The sequence below is a fragment of the Xiphophorus maculatus genome, chromosome 14, assembly GCF_002775205.1.
Source record: "Xiphophorus maculatus strain JP 163 A chromosome 14, X_maculatus-5.0-male, whole genome shotgun sequence".
Classification (NCBI taxonomy): Eukaryota; Metazoa; Chordata; class Actinopteri; order Cyprinodontiformes; family Poeciliidae; genus Xiphophorus; species Xiphophorus maculatus.
In genome coordinates, this window is record NC_036456.1 from 3,661,526 (window position 1) to 3,684,055 (window position 22,530).

Genomic DNA, 22,530 nt, shown 5'->3' on the forward strand with positions numbered 1-22,530 from the left:
ATTAGATTTACACTGAAATAGAAGTAAATATGCAAAAAATATTCAAGAATAAAAGGTGTTTAGCAAAAAGGTTGCTTAAGCAACAGTGTGATCATAACATCTGATTTCATTTGTGAAAATTATGTAATCAAACAGAAACAAATGTATAATTTCATTTATTGACAAACCCAGGTATTTTACAGCGTAAAATAAAAAACAAGTAAAATATCTATAAATGTACAAATTCAAGTAGGGGTAACAAACCTTTCCAAATGTGTTTTATTCACACATAGAGCTGCTGAAACCAATACTTACAATATGTAATGTATAAATGTTGAAACAGTAAAAGGTACTTTTAGTGACTTCTCTTGACCTCCAAACGGCACAGCAGAGCGTTTTGAGCAGAGAGTTCCCACTGGGCCTGGTGAGGTTGCCAGTGATTGGTGACATCCCCCTTGGTGACGGTTTGGTTTCAACTCGTGTCCCATCAAGTGAAACATGTTGGGCAGGTGTGGTGAAGATGACTTAAGAGTCAGAGAAATACCAAAATGCAGTCATGAACCTGGTGACATTAAGTTTTGTTTCCCAGCAGGTTAGACCGGGAGCTCCAGGTGAGTTATTACCCATGTTACACCCACAAAACAAACTAGATCAGCCAGATATACTTTTCCACTGTAAATACTCCTGGAAGTACTTTCTTTTTTCAAACAGTTGGCACAGACAGCCATAAAAAGTCTTGTAAACAGACATGTTGCTCTACTGAGGATCTTTAACTCGTCCCTCTAATCAGGTGTTTTCCCCCAGGCTTTGAAAACAACAGTTGTCAACCAATGCTGAAAAGAGAACAGGACAAGTCACTAATCCAAAGTTACATAACAATCTCCAAACTTCTATTCATCAGCAAGGCTATTGAGAAAGCAGTATATGAACAGTTAAACAGCTGCTAAACAATGACCAACCACTTTGGTTGAATGTTTGGGAATACAAACATTCCCAAACATTGGGATGTTTCCATGCTCATCACAGTGTGGAGATGGCCCTCGTCAAGATGTTCAGTGACATCCACATAAATACCGACTGTGGAAGAACCACATTGCTGGTTCTGTTGGACCTCAGTGAAGCATTCAACCCTGTTGATCGTGGTATATTATTGAAGCGAATGCAGAACTGGTCCAGACTCTGGTAGGATACTTCGTTGGTTTGAGTTTTCCTCAAAGAACAGGGACTTAATTGAGCCAATTGGTAACTTTTTGTTGGAGGAAACAGAAGTCAAATGTGGGGCTCCCAATGGTTCCATCCTGGGGGCCCTCTTATGTAATATCTACATGCTCGTGCACAGTGATGCAACTGGTAGCACGGCTGCCTTGCAGCAAGAGAGTCCTGGGTTCGAACCCCAGCCCAGGGTCGTACTCTGTACCCCAGCTCTCACTGGTTGAAGATAGACACTAGTGGGGATACCACTAGGGATAAGTGTGTAAGCTAATCTTCTTCTCTCATACCAACTACCTTCCTATCCTCTTTCCCTCCATGCTCTTTGGTCTTCCTCTGGGTCTCCTGCCTGGCAGATCCATCCTCACCATCCTTCTGCTGATGTGTTCACCATCTGTCCTCTTTACACGTCCAAACCATCTCAGTCTGGCTTCTCTGACTTTATGTCCAACACACCAGACATGAGCTGTTCCTCTGATGTATTCATTCCTGATCTTATCCATCAGGTTGTTCCCAAAGAAAACATCAGCATCTTCATCTCTGCTACCTCCAGCTCTGCCACTTGTCTGCTTGTCATTGCCACTGTCTCTAAACCAAGCAGAACAACTTAAACACAGAGGTCCTTTAAATCAAGGCTTAAAACCTATTTGATTACAACCTCATCCATTTAATAACTAAAACATAGCTTCATTTTAGACTGTATTCTAACTTCTTATTACTTTCCTTATCCGATGTTTCATGTATTTTTTTTCCCATGTTGCCTTGTTGGTGAAATGTTCTATACAAATCAACTTGTCTTGTTATAGCTTTTCTGAGTGAGGTATTTGCTGAGCTGCTAGGCTAACAATAGCTCCTGACCCAGTCAATGAACTTTTTTCATTGAATAGGACTTATTATTATGACTCACTAACATATCCACTGTTTTTTTTTCTGCTCCATTTCTTTGTGTGCAATCACAACTTAAATAAATAAATAAAGCTTTATAAATTAAGCACATTGTTGTTATTTCTAATTATTTTTGTCACAATAGTTTATTGCCCTTTGTCTGAGACTTAGCTTAGAATGTGCTAAAGATGAAGCATAGAGTAGATCTACATTTACTGGACTTTCAGTGCAGACCTGGATTGGAACCTGAATTGTAAGAATCACTGCGAGACATTCATTTAAATGTGTAGAGTACATATAGGTAACAAGGACTGTATTACATTTCTGAATATGTGTATATTAACTCTTAGGTGTAACGTGTGCAAAATCAGAACTAAATCCAAATCAGTTGTAACCCTTCTTGACATTGTTTTCTTCCAGTCATTAGAGTTTTTTCCTTTTTCTTGGGTGAAATAAGTTGAAATGCTGCTCTTACACAATGTTTGGCTTCTCTACCCACCTCTGAACCTAAAATATAAAATGATTTGCAAGACACTGAATGAGACAAAAATGAATTTAGACATGAATAACCAAAGATTTAAGTCTAAGAATACCCCCACTCAAATCTCTTTAGAAAATAATGAATTAAGCACATGCTGCACAGATTTTTTCTTTGTCCTTAAGTAGGCCTGTCACAATAACCAATAAAAAAATTAATTGAATAATAAATTTAAACAAATGATTTATTGTTTATCTCTTTTTTTCTCTCTTTCTACCAAAAACTGGGTGACAAAAGTCTTTAGTTTTGTGCTTTGGTCTCAACTTTGAAGGACAATTTTGTTTACAAAGACTTCAAAATTCATTTTAGTTGTTGTTTTGTTTATTTATTTTGGGTATTTAAAATGTCTTCCAGTTTCAGTGTTAAATCTTCATTATAATTTAAAGTTTACCAATTTTTTACAATGTGTTTTTGCATTATTATTTTGCCATTGCCATTATATTACTTTAAAATGGTCTCAAAACAACAATATTATCGTTTATCGTGATAACTTCTGGAACAATTTATCGTCCGGCAAAATTTCTTATTGTGACAGGCTTATTCTTGAGGACCATTTGAGATGTTTGAAGCAAAGCATTTTGTTGTATGCACCTATTGGGATTCTGATCCTCGGATCTTCATAGGGACAACGACTGAAAAGCAAATGAGCACAATAAGAGACGGCCCACCTCTTAAGGATCTGGGGACTCTGTTTATTTTAGAAGGGGGCTTTGCTTTGACTCGGTGTGATAAATGGAAGATGAAATCATAACAATGCTTTTTAAAAGTTTAGCCTTTGATAACGGTGTTCCTGTGATGGAAATAGCACCCAGTCCCTGAAGGTCCTGAGGATGAGCTAGCTAAAATGGCAGCCACCTGCAATTTAAGATGAATTCAATAAACACAATTGAGCTGAGAATATATGCTGCTGCTATTGTCTGAGATCTTTTTTTTTTTTTTTTTACATTTTAGACATAAATGTTTATAGTAGTAACAAATATGATGATTTATACAGACTCTTTGTTAGATTATTTCAACAGTTTCCTGCTCACTGGTGGCTAAAAGTTAGGCAGAGATCTTCAACTTTTTAATGATGCCATAATATCTCCCGTTGACTCAAAGTGTAGATTTTCTCTTCATGACAGCATCAAGTCACTTGCCTTCTTTTAGTGTTAAAGAACTCTGACTATCGGATTATCATAATGGATCCCTATTCAGCATACCCGCAAGATAATGAGAGGATTCAAATGCTTTGGAACCTTGCGAAAGGTGAAAACAGCTTGATGGAAAGAAGGGGAAATCTGAATGAACAGAAATTAAGTAGGATAAAATAAGGAGAAGTAAGGATGGCAGCAAAATGGGGGTGGGGAGGAGATTCAAGGGTGAGAAAGGGCCAGTGAATATGGTCCAACGAAACCCCCAAATAAAGGAGAATGGGTAGGCAATGTGGAGGGAGAACAAGGGAGGAGGAGGGCTGAAATGATGAAGGAATGGATGAAGGGTTGGTGTAAGGGTTTGGAGCACAAGGGTGGTTTTGGGTGACAGGCCTCATTCAATAAACCTCTATTCTTCCCCCTGCTGCCTTCTCTTTTCATGCAAAACAGGCCTGTTCAACCTCCTAGCCATCCGTCACACAGAGAAAGACCATGGCAGGCCTTTTGCGAGTCTCACACTCACATAATCCACCCACCCCACTCTACGATCCAGCACCCAACAGGGGGTGGAGTGGGTAACAAGACGGTGTATGTGTGTTGGACCGCTGGGGGATGGGCAAAGGGTACCTTCACCACAAAAAAGTGAAGAAGGGCCACCTAGTCTAAGTGCAAGATTAAAAAGCAGGGAGAGTTAACATGTTTTGAGGTAGTTATATTGGGGCCTCTGGAGAAAAAGAAGGGTTAACATGTCTGGGGCATTCCAAACCCTCTCACCAAATTCACATTCAAACACTTATTTAAGAGCTAGATTTCATTTGGACATTACAGTAGTTAGTGACTAGTTCAGATCTTAAAGTCACCATACATATGGTAGTTTGTCTTGTGAATTAGACTTTTCCTTTTAAAAGTCCTCTGTGACAGGGTTATGGATGGTTACATGTAGCAGCACTCCCCTTGTGTTGGCTGAGGGATACAGCAGCTTAATTCTTTGGAAATCAAGATCGACATAAAACAACAGCAAATAACATAACATACTACTATGAACAGAAACGGTTAAAGAGTATTGTTTGCAGTAAAAATGTTTTAGAGAAAGACCGATATAAATATTACGCAGCTTCTGTCAGGTTGTTGTTCCTGTAAAAGCTAGCATTAACTCTGTAGTTCAGTGAGCTGCTACAAGAAGTTAGAAGAGTAAGCATGTAAAGTTCTGCTTTCCGGTGTTTCTTCAAAGTACGGCAATAGTTTTCATATATTATATAACCTGCTTTTATAGGTGATTATATTTGTGGGCGTTTTGTATTGATCGGTGCTGGCTTGGTGCTCTAAATATGGTCACACATTTTAAAATATATATTATGTCGGTACTATTTATGTTTATTTTTGCTATGCAATTTCACAGCTCCCTATAAATCAACCATACTTCTAAAAAAACAAAGCATTATATTCATACTTTATTTTGCTGCTTAGTAAAAAGCAAAAAAAATAAAATAAAATCACACTCGTTAAATTGCTGTTGTTCATATTTGGGACAAATGCTGCTTGCAAAATAGCAAATGGTGTATTTCACCATGTGTGTTGTGAATTAGATTTTTCCTTCTAAAAAGTCTAATTCACATGTTTCACATGTGTTATTTTGCACATGGTGAGACACACCATGTTTAAACTGGAAGTTAAAGTCATTTATTTTGGTTTTTGTACATTGGAGTGGTTATGTTTGAGTTATGCTTAATCATCAATAATTCATGTATGGTTAAATATTAACCTATGTTAACTTAATGATTATATAATATAATTCAGTTCATACAGCACAGGAGTCTGATAGAATGTCAGTAAAGAAGCTGCCTAAACAGACTTTGATTCATTTCTTCATTCTGAGCAAGGACAGTGTGACAGTGGAGAAGAACAACTCCCATTCACCAGTATGACCTCCAGCAGAACCCAGTTCATGAAGAGGAGCAACAGAATCTTCCTTCCAACTTACAAGTCATGAAAAAGACAGTGACAAACAGAAGCACTGGGCTAGGAGTACTTTCTATGAACCAAATAAAGAAAGAACAGTGTTGCTGGCAGCAGTAATTGTAAATATAAAGACAGTGTAGCCAACTGACTTCTTGGAGCAGAGAAGCTCTACTCTGAACTCCACCTGGAAGAAGAAGTTCCTCGTCTGATCTTGAAGACATCTCAAGGCCGGACAAGCCCCCTGCAGCACATTCTCCCCATCCCATGGCCATAGAGGAACAGACTCTCCTTTGCACTCAGCTGCAAACTGCTCCAGAGCACTTCAAAGGGCATGCATTTGAAAACACCAACAGAACCACATCTTCTCAAAAAGCAAAGTTGGGAAGCTGATCCCTCAAAGCAGATAGGCTGCTGCCCACCACTACATATTCAAACCTTGTCCTTGAACACCACAAAGAAGAGCAGAGACAAAGGGCGGCCCTGAGACCCAACGCTGTGTTGAGGATATGGACACAGTTCTCACTTTAACGACAGACCAGAAGACTAGACAGGCAATAGAAGTGACGCCAACATCCCAGCACCTCTCCCTTCAAAATGCCAAGGAAGACAAGGTCATGAGTCTCCTCAACATCCACAAAGCCCAGGACTGAACAACCAAACTACTGTCATCCCGTCAAGGTATATAACAGACATCTACGATATATAACTCTCTGTATTATAGAAAGGAACATCTGAATGGTCTCTGCTGCCACCACCAGGAATCTAACTGTAAGAGCAGACAGTTGACACACATCAACACATTTTTATTCTGTCTATCCCTGAAATGGTTTCATCAGCTACACTCTGGTTTATATCCAACTAGTCTAAACTAATATAATTTCGAATAATAAAAACAGCAATAAAATCAGCAATCATGCCTTTGGATCATTCATGATTCTCTCCAGTCAAAAGAATCTTGGTTCTGAATATGAAGAAATTATTAGACAATTCTCAAAAACTATTTCTTGTTTGGATGTTTGTTTCTGGGAAGTAGAAATAATGTTGTTAACTGACTTAAAACAGGAAAAATTCAGTATGATTTAATGGTGAGGGGGAAAAATGTTTATTTGTTGTTTTATATCATGTACATAAAAACAAATAGTTTAAATTGCATCTATAAAGCTGTCAGATTAAAAATGTCTACCTCTATAAATTCACCACGTAAATATTATTGTAAATGATGTGGTTATTTTCTTTGTTTTTTCAATAATGGCCAGGAATGTTCCCATAACAAGTTCTGATTTAATGTACATTATCAGATGGACCAATAGAGTTCAGTGGAAATTTTGGCATTTTAAGGACCAAAATGACAAAAATTCACATAAGTAACAAAAAAAATAACAAAATAAGATAAAATAATTTTTTTCCGAATCAATTTTTTTCAATATAAAACTTATGAAACTTTAACAAAAACCGCAGATTTGTGTCTTAATTTGGTGAATTATTGGTTAAAACATATTTGTTTTTTATTCAGTGGGTAGAGAATCAACATTTTTTACTCAAGTAAGAGTATAGATACTTCACAATAAAATTACTCAAGTCAAAGTAAAAAGTACAGTATAGTAAAAATACTACACTGTACTTCTACTACAAGTCCATTTTTTCATGCCCAACTAGAGTATCATAATTTTTCTAACGCACTTCAGATTTATTCATTATTATTGCCTTTGAATTTTAGCATATCGTTCAACCGATTTGGAGGCAGCGTAAAAGCCGCTTTACTTAGTTCATATGATGATGCAAAGAGACATAGAACATAAAAGCAGCTAAATGTGAGATGTTTGGTAACTGCTACACTAAAATTCTTCATCGTCCTGCTATAGAAAGCGAAGGAAACATTTCAGGGTGAACTTTCCAAGAGATGCTTCTTCAGAATACCCAGACGCTCTACACAGAATCAATGGAGAGTCATGTTTTCTGGCTCGTTATTTACAACTAGGTGGCGCGAATGTAAAATTATGGGAGTTGCAACTCTTTACGGAAAAAAGGAAGGCCACGAAGAAGAAGGAGCCGAACTGTGGCTGGGCTACACTGTTTTAATTGAATGAGGCTAAAGAGCAGCTAAAGTTTGTGTTTGTGCTTTAAAATATTAAAAGGAAATACTTCCAGTATTCAGTCAGAAAGTCTGAGACTGAGGGGTAAGAACATTATCGCTGTATCCAGCTGGTTGAGCCACGCACCCGCTGGCTTTTTCATACAATTCTTGGAGCATGCTAAGTGCTTAGCTAGCTTAAGATAACGTTGCTAACAGCTAACACGTTTGCACGGGCATATAATAAATTATCAAAGGACTATTGGCATTGAATTACGTTCATGGTGTACTCTCCTTGTGATGTAAATAACGTTGACTTATTATGTTTCCGGATAAAACGGCTTTTTCAGACAGAGTTGTGGGATTTTATCTTACGTTTTGAAGCTATTGTTGCTAGCTCTGTGCGCGCTCAACATAGCATTGAGGTGGACTGTTGAATGAGTTCTTGGTGTTTAGCCGTTTAAACACGCCGCCGTTTCACCGATAAAGGCTCTCTAAGCGTTTTAATTCTGAGTTTTGGCGCTCACTTTATCCAGCGAACAAAACCTGTTCGAGCCGCTGTGCAGGTAACAGTCCGCGTCTGGAAGAGGTCCACATGGTAATTAGTGTTTACACATTCTGCTCATTCACTGCTGGTTCTTCATCACCGTGAAGAATCAACCGAGATTCAAACTTGCATTTATGTGCATGGTGGCGTGCAGCTGCAAATAATAAAGTTCTGCAACCCAACTTTTTAAGATATAGTTAAGCTATATTAGATATGCTAGCGAAGATCAGCGATTTCTTCTTAAAGAGCAATGAAAAAACATTCATTGTTTGGTCATGAATGTAAATGAAAATAAATAAGAGCCAACAGCGTTTTGGAGCAGTTTGTTTCTTATTTTACAGTACAACTATGGCCCTTAATCACTTGTTTTTGCGGAGTTCATCGTGAAATATGTAACTAACAAGTTTTGATGAAAGATCGACCTGTTTTTGTAGCCAATGTAAAAATCAGTTCTCTGACTTGTTTCAGTCTGTTTATTCAACGATAGGTGGCCAGTGGTTTACTGTACGATATGAAATGTTCTCTATTCAAGACAATCACAGAAAAAAGTTCTGTCTTGAAACAAAAAGGCGTTTAAAATGCTTTCACAGCAATAATTGCAGCTGGATGTTAAATATCAGACCTTTCCATGGGTTAATTAAGCATGAACTATTTTATTTATTTGTCCTGGTATAGTCAGACCAGAATTTCAGCAACAAGTATTCTATTGCTGAAATTCTGTGGGGAATTCTGATAAATAATCTGTCTTTACATTATTTTTCCTATTTAGATGTCAGGGATTTTTTTAACCACAGCAACTTCATAAATTTGAACAGTGTCAAGGTCAGTAGTGTTGATCAGCTGTATTTCTGTGTAAAACACAGACAGGCCTCCATGTGACTACGCTGTGACGGCAGCCGGATACTGAGCTCCTCTGACACTGATTGCACATGCTTACACTAACGGTCATTTCTGCTTCCAGTGCTAATGCAGCGTGTGTTTGCTGCTTGCAGGTGACGAGCTGGCGCAGGTCGTGGGCTGTCCGTGGACAATGCGAGACAATGGCGGTAGCCTGGCCCAGAACCGCTGGCAGGGGGACCTGGGGCTGACTGCTGTGGGGCAGGACAGCACTGCAGGAGGTGGGCACTTTAGATCATCCTGGATGTCACTACCAGAAGCTCTATACATCCTCCTAACTTGTGCCAGATTGTTTTCACGATTTCTGTTATTGTGCATGTTTCACGGTTGTGTTGTTCTACGTCTATTTAGCCCAGAAGTCCCATTGAGAGCAGGAATCTCCAAGGCCAAGATGGCACCCTCACATTGCAGCACTGTGTAAAACATAAATAATACACAACGCATCTTTACAACAAAACAGGGAGCAGTTTGAATGATATTTAAAAAAAATATTATTGGATGTGTGTGTTTTTTTTAAAATCAGAATTCCATTTAACTTTGCTCTTAATAAACAGACATTTTCAAAAATAAGTTATTGAGATATTAAGTTTTTTTTGTTGAAATAAATGTAGTTTTGGTAGAAAAAAAGACAGCAAAGTTGATATTTAAGAATGTAGATCATTCCATGTCTGGTGCACAGAGAAAAAATGCTGTTTTGCTAGAATTAGTCAAAGACGAGGTTAATGTATCTTACTGAGGTATCCTGATAGTTTAATAAAACCTTACCAGTGTGTTGTCTACTGATGATTAATGATGTCCTGCCAACTCAATCATAGAAAATACATGGAGTCAGAGATTCATTTTGCCTTTGAAATAAAGCATGTAGAAGTATGAGGCTACCAGCATGTACACTACATTACTGCAGTCAGTGTTTTTTTTCTAAAAAGACAAAACTTTTAGAATAGCAAACAGTTTTCATGTTGAGTTGAACAAGTTTTCCATCAATCCATGTCACCATGTGCTTACAGGAGGACACCCTTTAAATCATTATGTCATCAAGTGTAAAAATGGTCAAAGATTTTCACGGCAGTCTCTAATAAAATCATAACTTTGTTCAAAATCCAATTTAGACATTTCAGAGTTCTGTTCTCAACTGTGCTGCAGAAGGAGCAGGTGTGTGTGGATTGTATCACCTGTGCACAGATGCAGTTTTGTTCAAATGTATTATGTAGACCATTACTTCCAAATGGAAGCTTAGGGACAAAACTTTATCCGTTTCTAGAAAGTCAGATTTTTAGCCCTCTGCCTGGACACGCAGGATTCTCTGTGTTAAATAGTCTTTATCGGGTCAGATCCTCTGGACCAAAGCCGGTAATCCTGAGTTTGTCTAGAAGTTTGGTGTGAATCACCGAGTCCAATTAGTTTTGAAAGACTTCCAGGTAAAGCAGCACATCATTAAGACCAGTTGTCTGTGACCATTAAAACCAGACAGGAAAATTCTGGTTGATCTGTTTTTGTTCATGTAGAATCAGCTTTAAAAAATTTTATTGTTTCTCCATGGAAAGCTGAATGTTTTGAATTTTTTTTTTCTTGCGTTTTGTTTAGGGGGGATTCCTGGAGACCACCTCATTGTCCCTGTGTCAGGCCACAGTGTATCCAGCCCCAGGCTGGGGCAGAAAGACAAACTGTGGCCAGGAGAGTATGTAGAAGACGAGGAAGAGGACGGGCCAGATGAGATTGAAGCTGTTGGTGATGAGGAAGAAGTCAACAATCTGTATGAAGATGACGTAGAGGAGCTGGAGGGCAAAGGCTGGGAGAACAACGGAGAGGAGGAAGATGGGGATGAGGTGGAAGAGAGTGAGGAGCAGGAAAAGGAGGAGTGGGAAGTTCCAGACTTTCCCTGTCAGTCCACCCCATACAGCCGACTACACCAGCCCCAGGCTCATGGACCACAACATGGGGCAGAACAACTCGGTGAGCCATGTATAGAGAACATTGTCTCCCAGACTGAAGTCCATGGCTTTTATTCCGGATCCCGGCTCAAGAGCTACCAGGCCCAGAAGAGGCTCAGACGCTTGTTGCGCATGCGCTCCCACAAAGTCCTGGGGTTTCAGCTGGCCCAGCACTGGAAGATCTGGCGGCAGAAGTCCCGCTGGACCACCACGGGGAGGCCCCAGAGGGGCCGAAGAGGGCAAAAGTACAGTTTGTACAGCAGGCAAAAGAGGACAAAAAGACCTTATCACAAAGATGAAGGGGATGACAGCCAAGAGGAGCAATTAACAGGTACACATGTTCAAATGCAGAATTTACCTTCTGTTTCTGTCGCTAGTAAAACTGCCTACACATTTGCAGGCTAAACACATAAATCAGTGCACACACACAGGACAGCTTCAAATCTAATACAGTCCGTTCTCTCTCTGTGAGTCGGGCGTTGAACGGCTCGGTTCACTAAAGGGACAGGCAGCTGCAGGATCAGCGTTTCTCTGGGAAGCAGGAAGGAGAAATTCAGATGTAACAGCAGCATCAGACATATAGGTTGACACAAAAGTGTGCAAAGTTCCAAGTGTTAAAAACAGATAAAAAACGAGATTAACAATAATTGTAATAATAATGTACTGTACAAGATTTTAACATAAACATACTGGGCAGTTTTTAGAATAGGAATATCATACTCGCTATCCAAGAGATGTGCAGCTGAGTAGGATTACATTTTGAAATGTACATAATGTGGATGTGTAGCGAACATCCAAAAAGACATCAGACTATTTCAAATACAGAACAGCAATGCAGAAAAACACATGCAATAACAGCAGAAATGCTATTTTAAAAAATGAGTAAAAAACAGTACCAATGATTATCCACACGCCAGCAGAGCTCTGATGCTTCCAGAGTCTAACAGCTGCTGGGAGGAAGCAGCTCCTATAAGGCTCCTTTGTGCACTACTTTCTATACTGCATAGGGATGTGCTGACATGAAAATTTTGGAAAATATTAATATTGCTGTTATGGCCAATAACCAATAATTACCAATATTACACACTGTCACATGTCACATGAAGTATCACATAGTCAACTCCCCCCCGTAAAAACAAACTGCAATAAGACAGAAATGCCGATTGTTAATATTGGTTTAGTATTATTTACTGGACTGATACTAATATGTTTAAAAAACATAACTAATATTGGCCGATACTGATATTAGTATTGGCCGATATGTCATGTATCCCTAATACTTATTAAACAGGGTTTCTCAATTCCGGTCGTCACGCCCCCCTGCCCTGCATGTTTTAGGTGTTTCCCTTCTGCTACACACCTGGGTTGAATCTATGGGTGATTAACAGGCTTCTGCAGCACTTGATGGTCATGCAGTCATTTGAATCAGCTGCTCTGGAATAGAGGTACATCTAAAACATGCAGAGCAGGGGGGCCTGAGGATTGGAATTGAGACGCGCTGGCTTAATACATTTTGTTAAACCTCTATGCTTGTTTTCATATTCCATTTTGAAGTGAAATAATAATGTGTTAAATGTTTGTTTCCTTTTGCCTAACAGGTCTGCAGTTAAACGGCCCTTCAGACAAGCAGGATGAGAAACTGAGACGGGAAGTGGGAGTGAGACCAATGGAAGTGGCTCTAAGTGAAGAACACACAAAATATATAACCGGTATGGAGGCAGCTGAATTCTCCTGTTAAAATATCACAATGTAAATGTTTTGTAACTATTTAAAAACAAAATCTGTAGTGCAAATTTCAGATTTCGCATATTTTTGTACTTGGATTTGGGTCTCAACTCCTTCTAAAAAAAACCCCAAGAGCTTACAGTAACCACGCAGACGTTTTTTAAGCAATAAATTAATGTTTTTTGGTGTCTGGCAAACGAGCTCTTTCAAAAACCTCCCGAATTGATGGGCACTGCATCATCACCTAGCAGGCCAATCAGACCTCCCGCATGTCTTGTCAGCTCGTTTTACAGCTGTACAGCAGCTGCTGGAAAAGATAAGACTTTTGTTGTTTGCTTACCATTTACAAACTGCTGCTTTGTTCTTGTTGGTTGTGCAGGACATTTTACTTCTTCTGCTTTTGGGTCTGATTCAGGGCCAAAAATGTACGGTTGTATAACTGTGCATCTGTTTGCAAATTGAATGTGTAAACATATGAATTTGGGGTCGTGGCCAACAGCAGCTCATTTGGATTTAAAGTGACAAGACGCTCGACAACAGCTCATTCTGAGAAGAGCTCCCAATAGACAGAACTTAGAAGACTAAAATCTGGTCATCTAAGAATTATTTAGTGCAAAAAATGCAATGAACATGTTTTGTATAGCCCACCTGTTCAAGGGGGGTAAAATAAGTTGCCTTTAAACTCAATGTGAGTTCAGCTGCTAAGAGGATGATCTTTGAACAAATGAACAGATGTTGGTCCTGTTTTCTGTGATTGTTGTTGCTGAAAATACATCAACAGTCAGTCCTGGGCTTTTGTTTGAATGGGGTGGAGTAAAACGGAAAGCAGTCAATGCAAGCTGAGTGATTGTTGCTTCTTCCCTGCTAGGCTTTCTTGAAGAGTCTCTGCAGCAGTATGGCAGTTTGATTCCCATCCACGTCGATGACGTCGTGGGAAAGCTTCAGGACGTTTTCCATGAGAGCTTCTCACAGCCACACAGGTCAGAGATTCTGCTCACCTCCTGTGTGTGTGTGTGTGTGTGTGCGTGCGTGTGTGTGATGAACATCCCATCTAACATGGACACAAAAGCTGTAAATGGATGTGCAAAGCGGGAGCTCATCTGATAAACTGACTGAAGTTGAATACTAAGCTAAAAACAGCATTTACTTTTTAAATGTATCTTTGTGAGCCTGCTGCTTTATTTTTATTAAATGACACTGGCTTCCATATCATGTGGTTGTTTAAAAGGAAAGCGACGGTCCAGCATCTCATTCAGACCTTCCAGCGTTCATCCGGATCGGCCGTGGCTAAAACATTCAGAGTCAACTATAAGCGCCACGTTTTGACCATGGATGACCTGGGCACCTTGTATGGTCAGAACTGGCTCAATGACCAGGTACAGCACTACTGCACATTACACAATAGAATTACTTTATTCATCCCAGCAGGGAAATTATATACACAGCAGCAGTGATTTTTAAAGGTGTTGGCAGTGAAACCACAGGATGCTTCGTTGCGTTTAGGAAGGAAGCAGTCATGTGTTGCTCGTGTTGAGTGAAAACAACGAGGCTGCCAAATTCACTTCTAAAATATTTCACTAGCACTAATGTTTGTATCTATGGAGTGTCTTTTCATCTTTGATATGAATGTTTATGTTTCTCCATTTGATTTTTATGGATTCATCTCATGGGTTACATGATGTGCTTTCTGTAGATTATGAACATGTACGGTGACCTCGTCATGGATTCTGTTCCAGATAAGGTAAGTGAACACAGTTCACCTTCACTCTTTCCTCTACATCATGCCTCAGACAGGGATCTGTTTGGATTCTGCTCTTTAATTGTTACCAGCAAAGCTGCTGGTAGAGTGAGTTAGGTGACCAATTAGCCCCAGCGCATAGGGTTCCTCATTCAAGAAATAACCAGTCAACCTGAATCTTGTGGTGAGCCGTTGTTTGTTTGTTTGCTACATAGTTGAACTGGTGAACCAATTGTTCACCAGTTGAAAATTCTGAGTTCTTCATGGATTCCTGGCTTGTCATGATTTGGAGATAAATGCTGCTGTGGTGAGGAATGAATAACCTGTGTGTGCAAAGAAATGCTGCACTTCTTCATGAAATGTTAGAGATGTACCCATATGACAATTTTGGTCAATACCTGATTTAAACATTCCTGTTATGGCCAATAACTAGTATTTACCAATATTATATGTATTTTCCAACCCTTTCAACGCTTTGGGGGAAACGCATTGTGCTTTCTCCACCACACCTTCTCTGCTTCAGTTAAACTCCCACAATCCTGTGCTGCATCACTGTTAAATCAGCAACCTCCTCACTTACAACCCAGAAATAAATGGCAACAAGTTTGAAATAAATATCAGTTGTTTGAATCGACCCTGTTTTATATATCAGACCGATACCGATGTAGTTGCTGATGGATCGCACATCCCTACTAAATGTTCATATAATCATTTGGAATCACAGTGAGAGCAAACATGCTCAGTGTTTTCTGAGTTCAGTGTTCTGGTCCCGTCATCTCAACAAGTTGCACAAAGATCATGTTTCATTTCTTTAGACAGGCTCTTAATATGTTATAGCATTGTGGCATTTTCTCTTATTTTATTGTCTTTTTATTGTTTTCTTGTGATATTTTTTACTGTAAAGTTTTTTGGCAACCTGAATTGGATGTTAAGTGCTATACATGTATATAAAACAATCAATCATTACATGTAAACTACCTTGTTGCTGCAATAATAATGTCAGAAAAAATTTAAGTTTTTCGCTTAATTTATTTCTGACTAGAGACTCATTCATACACATTTAAATGCACTATGTAGAATATGTTCATAGTAAAAAATGAAGCGGGAAAGAGTGCATTGTTATGACCTTAAAAATGTTGTTTTATCTTCAGGTCCACTTTTTCAACAGCTTCTTTTATGACAAGCTGAGGACAAAAGGATATGAAGGAGTTAAACGGTGGACAAAAAATGTAAGTGGACACTGTCCCTCTTTGGAATGACTGTTACTGTTTCAGGATTTGTCAACAGATTTTATTGTGGATGTGAAAATGATAGAATGGGGTAGAAGGTTGTTGAGACGCAGGCAGACACCAGATGGGTTGCGTTCAGTTCAGATTACTGCTGGTTAGGTCTAGTAAAGTCAGTCCAGGGATCAGAGGTCAGTTTTGTCATTTTCTTTATTTTTGAGGGCTCTCCTGGTGCTACTTTGCTCCTTCCTCTCTTTTCAGGTGGACATCTTTCAGAAAGATCTGCTGTTGATTCCCATCCACCTGGAGGTTCACTGGTCGCTGGTCAGTGTTGACATTCCACGGCGTACCATCACCTACTTTGATTCTCAGCGGACTCTCAACAGGCGCTGTCCAAAGGTAGGAAAAGCCCCCAACAACCAGGACTGCAGAACCACTTTAGGGCACAGAAAATGACCTGCCTGCTGTTTTAGCTGTAAGCCAACATCCTGGCCTTGTGCTGTTCAATATGCAGCTTCCATTGTAAAAGCCCATAGAACCTTTATTTATTGCCATAGTAAACAAAACACTACAGGTAAACTGTTATTGAACTAGATTGTTTTTGTTTTTATACTTAACTTTGTTGTCCTTTCCTTTATATCTTTCTTGATTGTTTTTATTCCAGCATATTTTCAAGTATCTTCAAGCCGAGGCCATAAAAAAAGACCAGCGAGACTTTTTGACGGACTGGAAAGGCTTTTTTAAAATGGTAAATAATTCTTTTTGTTTACACTCTTTTTTTTTTTTCTTTTTTTTTTTTGACTTGCTGCCATGGTTTATAGTTGATGCATTGAAGAGAGCATGAAGCTGGGATCGCGCACCAACTATGAAGACTGTTCTTTGAACTTTTACAAAGTAAACTTGCCAGCTCCTGGAAATCTTAAATTTAAATGTTAAACAATTTAAAATATTTTGCTTAATTTTTCTTTGCGTACACCATTAAATCAAATTTAACAGCATTGATTTTCTCAATAAACAAATGTTAACTTTCTATGTCTTTGGTCTCAAATGTCGGCATTTATGGGGCCCCTGAAGGCCCGAGGGGCCTTAAGCAGCTGCTTAGTTCATTTATGCCATGGGCCGGTTCTAAATGTGATCAGGATTACATTGTGTTTTTTAGATCCACTATCTGATGACTTACTTTGAATTAAACAGAAGTGCAAATAATTAATATTTATTTCAATTGTATTGTCTTTTATTTGTTGTTTTTAAGACTCAATAGTTATGGGTTTAAGTATTGTTGGCAATGTCTTCCAGTAACATAATTATCCAGGAATATTTTATATTGTCAACTGAACATCTTTTAATGCAAAAACACAGTGAACCACCTCGGCGAAAGTTTTCTGGAGGAAACCCTGCCTTTAAAAAAAAAAACAAAAAAAAAACTGATGCTATCCAATCCAGTTCAATATTCAAACTGGTAAAAAGTTTTGAGCATGTGGACAGCCTGCTGATTAAAATGGAGTCCCTGACTGCAGCAGACCCTCCTTCTGACTGAGCTGGTAGCATCAGTGCATGCTAGCATATGTTGCATGGCATTGGTAGCTTTTGCAGCCGTCCCTCATGCTGATCATGCCTGTGGTAACATTGTAGAGGAGAACTCCAGCAGAACCGTCTCTGTGTGAGCAACCATGTGCAGACACAAATGGAAAAAAGACAGATATTGACTTTAATATGTTGTTTACAGTCACTTCTGAAGCAGAGTTGAGGAAAGCTTCAGTTGGCCTCAAATAGAGAAAACTGCTAGTTGTCGGAGAGTAGAAGAGTGATGTTTCAGTGTCTCAGTGAGGAGCTGCGGCAACACGCCGTGTTTGGCTGCGATGGGATGTGATTGGCTAATGTAAATGTATTTTGTATTTTACAGAATGTGGGTCGTCAGAACAATGACAGCGACTGTGGAGCTTTTGTACTACAGGTAAGTTTCTCCTTTTTGGTTGATTACATTTGCAAATGAATGGCAACTATTCCTCCTGATTTAAGTATTGAAATTTTTCTTTCCTAAAACGGTAAAGATTTCCTGGAGCTTATTAACTGCCGAGCAATATCAGGGAGACTGGATATTCTATTTTTACTTGCAAGTTAGAATTGATCCAGTTCAACACAGTTTATTTCTACACCACCATTTCACTATAGACATTATCTTGAAGCACTTTACAAAATCATCAGGAACGCCTGAGGGGCAAAGTCAGACTTGAAAACTTTCAGCTCCTCCCTGAACATGGATCTTAAAGCCACATGGCTGCCTGACTCAAACAGTGTTGTTACAGAAATAATAGTTTTTTCCCCTTTCAGGTGGTTTTTAATTTCATCAAATCCATCAATCAGCTCTAGTCAACTTTTAGTTGTGAACATGTTCCCTCTGTGTTTGGACACAAAATGCAGATTAAAACATCTGTTTGGTCTGAGCACAACAGTAAAGTAATGGCCAACCAGAACACAGTTACTTTGGGTTGAGTTCCAACCTCCAGAGTAAACAGAGTCTGTGTTGCACGAATCAAGCAGAATGTCCTGCATGGAAACATTGGCCTGCCAGTCTGTAATGATCACCAGCTGCACATTTTATAAAAACAAAGGAAAAAACATTCTTTTTACATGGGTTGTTGACCACTCTTTGTTGTTTAGCTTCTACAGTCTTAAGCACATCAATAAAATATTATCTGTTATGTTTCATCAGCTGTTTGTCACAAACGGCTTAGTATTGGATAGTTTTTACATTCATTTTAAATTATCCAGAAGTTAGTGCTGCACCACTATTTGATGGTGTTTTCTAGAGATGCATTGAAGCACAGATATAAAAAGACTTGATAATGACAAAGATTATAGGTTGAATTCTTTTTTCTAGATCCATTAACAGGTTAAGCTGAGCTGTAGCCTTATAGCACATTTTAATAAACCTGTATGTAGAACTACATGTGAAGCACTCTGAGAATGACCACCATCACTAAGTCCTGCTCCTGTCTTCTGTTTATTTATTAAGTCTTTTTCAGTGACTATCTAAAAGCTGTTGGTGTTTCACTTCCTGCTCTATAGCAGAGCTGCTATACAGCTGCCTTTCACCTGGATTCATTGTTACAATGTTGTTCTCTGTGCAACTCGGTAACTTTGTCTCATCTTTCCTACACCATCCTACAGTACTGCAAGTGTTTGGCACTAGGACAGCCATTTAACTTTGGGCAGCAGGATATGCCCCGACTAAGGAGGCAAATGTATAAAGAACTGTGCCACTGCAAGCTCACTCTGTGACCCTTGCACCTCTCTCACCTGGATCCTAACAACACAGAGGGACAACAATACATCAGTCTTTTTTTTTTCCCCTCTGCCTTTTGAAAACTGGTTTGGAGTTCACACATCATAGATACTTTACCGTGTTTGACTGAGAGCAAGACAAAGTTCCGTTCTGTGATTGGCTTAGACAGCTTGTCCTAGTTCATTTATCTCTCAGTTGAGACTAAAACATAAACAGTATGAAGGTGTAGAAAGACTTCAGGCCAGAAGCAGCTTGTCCTGCAGTTAAACCTGCTTTCTTGTAACAATAAACGATCTGAAGCAGTCTGTGTAAGCTTGTGATTGAACACTTCCTGTGAGTTTTCCATTCATTTGATCCATTTCTGCAGGTGATGTTTTAGCATTTCCAACACTAACACCACAGAAAAGAAATGCTAGAGCTGGTTATTGGACATTGTCATCTATGTAGTACAATGTGGCATTTTGATGTATGTTCTATTTTTAAAGAGCTCAGTCGGCGTGTCTTAGCAGGATTGAAACTGATGGAACTGATGAATTCTGCTGCCGGAAACCAGCTTTCTTGTGGCGCTTGCAGAAGGAAATAAGAACTTGTACATTTTTGAAGTACGCTTTTACCTGACTTGGGTGCCCGAAACTTCCTGCCTCCTCCAGTAAAACGAATGGAACGGCTCGGTTTGAAAGATTGGATGAAAAGCCGCCCAAAGCATATTGATACAATGGCCCGGAACCGGGGGTACCTCTTTTGTTTCATTTATCTTTTTGTGTTTTTATTGCTGTCAGTAAATGTGGTGATATACTTATTGCTTTAAACAAATGGTGTAAAAAAAAAAAAAATGACTTTGTTCCTTTGGAGTAAGTTCCAAATGTTCTGTTTAGTATTTCTTTGATAAAAGCCATTTTGGTAAGGACCACAACAGCTACACAACAGGCACCGTATGCCCACAATGGAGTTGCAGTGCTTTCTTTTTTTTCTTTTTTTATAATAAAAACAAACTTGTGGATAGCTGTCTTTTTGTTTTTGCATTCTTTTCTGAGTGAATACAACAGAGTTGTCATCTCTTCTACAATGGATTATGGTTAGTTGAAAATAAAAATATGTGGCAAACAAATGTGTATTTTCTTAAACATAGATTTTTTTTATGTATATAAAAGTGCAAAGCTAGGATTTTATCAATTATTCAAAAGTCTGGTTTACTATTTTAGTACTACTTTAATTCAGTAAGCATGAAATTATGTCAGGAGGAAAAACATCAGCTATGCTTCAGCCAAAACTTAGTCGCACCCTAGAAGATTTAATTCAGAATTGAAGTGGTCTTTGCTTGTGATTGGACATGATCCTGGTATATTTGCAGAAAATCAAATGGACAATAAATATTTTGAATAATTTACTAAGCAAGGAATATTTTGATGGCAGAAAATATAAGGAAACAAGGCAAAGACTGTAAGGAAATAGTTTATGGATTGCAAAGAAAATCTGTGAAGCAGTATGACCTGAAAAGATTTATGAATATAAATCAGTAAAAAATAATTCTACAAAAATTAACTACAACTGTAAATGAAATGAGTAGAGGTTTAAATACTGTGATGGTCTGCATACTGTTGGGAATCCCAGTCTTTCTTCATGGAGTGTGTGTGTGTGTGTGTGTGTTCTCCCTGGTAGTGCGGCTTCCTCCCACGGTCCAAAAACATGACTGCTAGGCTCATTTTTTTCTCTAAACTGTCTTTAGCTGTGAGTGCATTTGTGTTTGTTCGTGTGTGTGTGTGTGTGTGTCGATGCACTTTTCCCAGTTGCACACATTCTTGAGGAACTATATACCAAGCCCTTCAGAACGAACCTGATTCTGGTACCGCTCCACCCAACTGTTCCTACATCCATCCTCTGTCAGTTCCAAACTTGTTCGCTGAATTGATACTGGAAAATTCTCGTGCCATCCTGGAAACAGACCCGACATCTTGTTCCTCGTAAGTTCTATTCACAAAGTTGTGTTTTGTTGTCTGTCCTGTTTATGCTGGTGATAAAACCAGAACTCAACCTCATGCTAGTCTTCAACCCTTGTTCGAAGTCAAACGACTGTGATATATGTGGTTCTAGACTATCTCACTATTTCCTGGATCTAAAAGCTGGACTACCATTTATGACCGGTTCTCTAAACAATTACACACTCCATTCCAAACTGCCCAACTCCTCATCAAACATGTTTTCTGTCTGAATGGCATACTCCAAGAAGTCCAGTCAGGTCATGGATCTTAATTCATCAGTGACCTCAACCAGCTTCTGCTGTTCCTTGAAAGATTTCCCTTTCATACTTTAAATGTAAAGTTTTGCAGCAAAGCCCTATAACAGCCTCATGCTCAAAAGACCATGAGGATCAACTGTATTTTTGATTAAGTTTATGTAAACATATAAACAACAACTTGGTGGGGTTTTTTTTTCATACTCTTGTTTTCTTTTGTCTTGTTTTCTAATGCTCTTCAACCCCAACATTAGCATTAATTTACAGCTATTTACACTGTTTTTAAAAAAGTAAACCAAACAATTTGGACTGTAATAATCTTGTCTTCTATAGTGCCCTAAATGCAGCTAATTGTACTTCTGAAAGTTTTCTGGTATTTCTGTTGCTTGTTGGTTGGTTGCTGGCAAGCTGACTTACAAGTGCATTTACTGTCACCTACTGGACAAAGGTGTTGTTTTGAAAAATATTTTCTACTAATGAAGTCTATACATTTCAAATATTGTATTGATTGACCTGATATTGATAGAAATAGCAAATTAACGTACAGGATGATTGGAAAGGTGTTATTATACTAGAACCTAGTGCAGTGTTTCTCAGACTTTTTCAGGATCATTTAAGCCATGTAGCAAACACTCATGGACCACCTAACTTAAAAATGACAAAACATCTTAATATGTACAACGTGAAATAAAAATATTAGTCTCTTAACGCACTGTTCAACCTAAGGAGAATGGTGGCACTGTTTTGTAAATGTGACTGACAAAGCCCTGAACACCTATACTCAGGGCATTTTGAGTTATTTAGATATTCTGAAAGTGTGGATTCTAAGCTTTACAATGATGTCAAACACGTGGGAATAAATACTACCAAGTGTTAATAACATTTAGGGATATTTGTAATTTAGAAGCAGAGAAAAAGAAAAATAGACTTGATTTTTTGGGGGGGGCAGAAACAAAAGTCCTCTTCTGCACCATTAAATGTAAAACTGATCCACCCATTACTTTCAATTGTATTTATCTGTATTTAATTAATTGAATTGTTTTTCATTAAATAAAAATAATAGCAGTTGACGTGCGAGCAGAGCATTATAAGCAAGCAAAGTCCTAAAAAACAAAGAACAGTTTTCACTGAGACTTGAGGCCTACTGTTCATGGCAAAGAGTCGTTCAAAAGA

General features: G+C 38.7%; 1 protein-coding gene across 1 annotated transcript; it reads left to right on the forward strand.

Moving 5' to 3' along the window:
• Nucleotides 1–7,734: 7,734 nt before the first annotated feature.
• On the forward strand, nt 7,735–20,130 carry LOC102221857 (sentrin-specific protease 3-like). The gene is made up of 12 exons (XM_005807940.3): nt 7,735–7,880; nt 9,314–9,439; nt 10,803–11,480; nt 12,748–12,858; nt 13,743–13,854; nt 14,103–14,250; nt 14,568–14,615; nt 15,764–15,841; nt 16,100–16,237; nt 16,503–16,586; nt 17,742–17,792; nt 19,010–20,130. The coding sequence occupies exons 2-12, from the start codon at nt 9,352–9,354 to the stop codon at nt 19,118–19,120; spliced, it is 1,647 nt and encodes a 548-aa protein (XP_005807997.1). The 5' UTR covers nt 7,735–7,880; nt 9,314–9,351; the 3' UTR covers nt 19,121–20,130.
• The last annotated feature ends 2,400 nt before the right edge of the window (nt 20,131–22,530 follow it).

Excerpts from the sequence above, each read along its gene's own strand:
- LOC102221857 (XM_005807940.3), top strand. The coding sequence starts at position 9,352 with ATGCGAGACAATGGCGGTAGCCTGGCCCAGAACCGCTGGCAGGGGGAC. Across the intron at positions 16,587-17,741 it reads GGAAAGGCTTTTTTAAAATG|AATGTGGGTCGTCAGAACAA; the intron begins GTAAATAATTCT and ends TGTATTTTACAG. Across the intron at positions 17,793-19,009 it reads GTGGAGCTTTTGTACTACAG|TACTGCAAGTGTTTGGCACT; the intron begins GTAAGTTTCTCC and ends ACCATCCTACAG.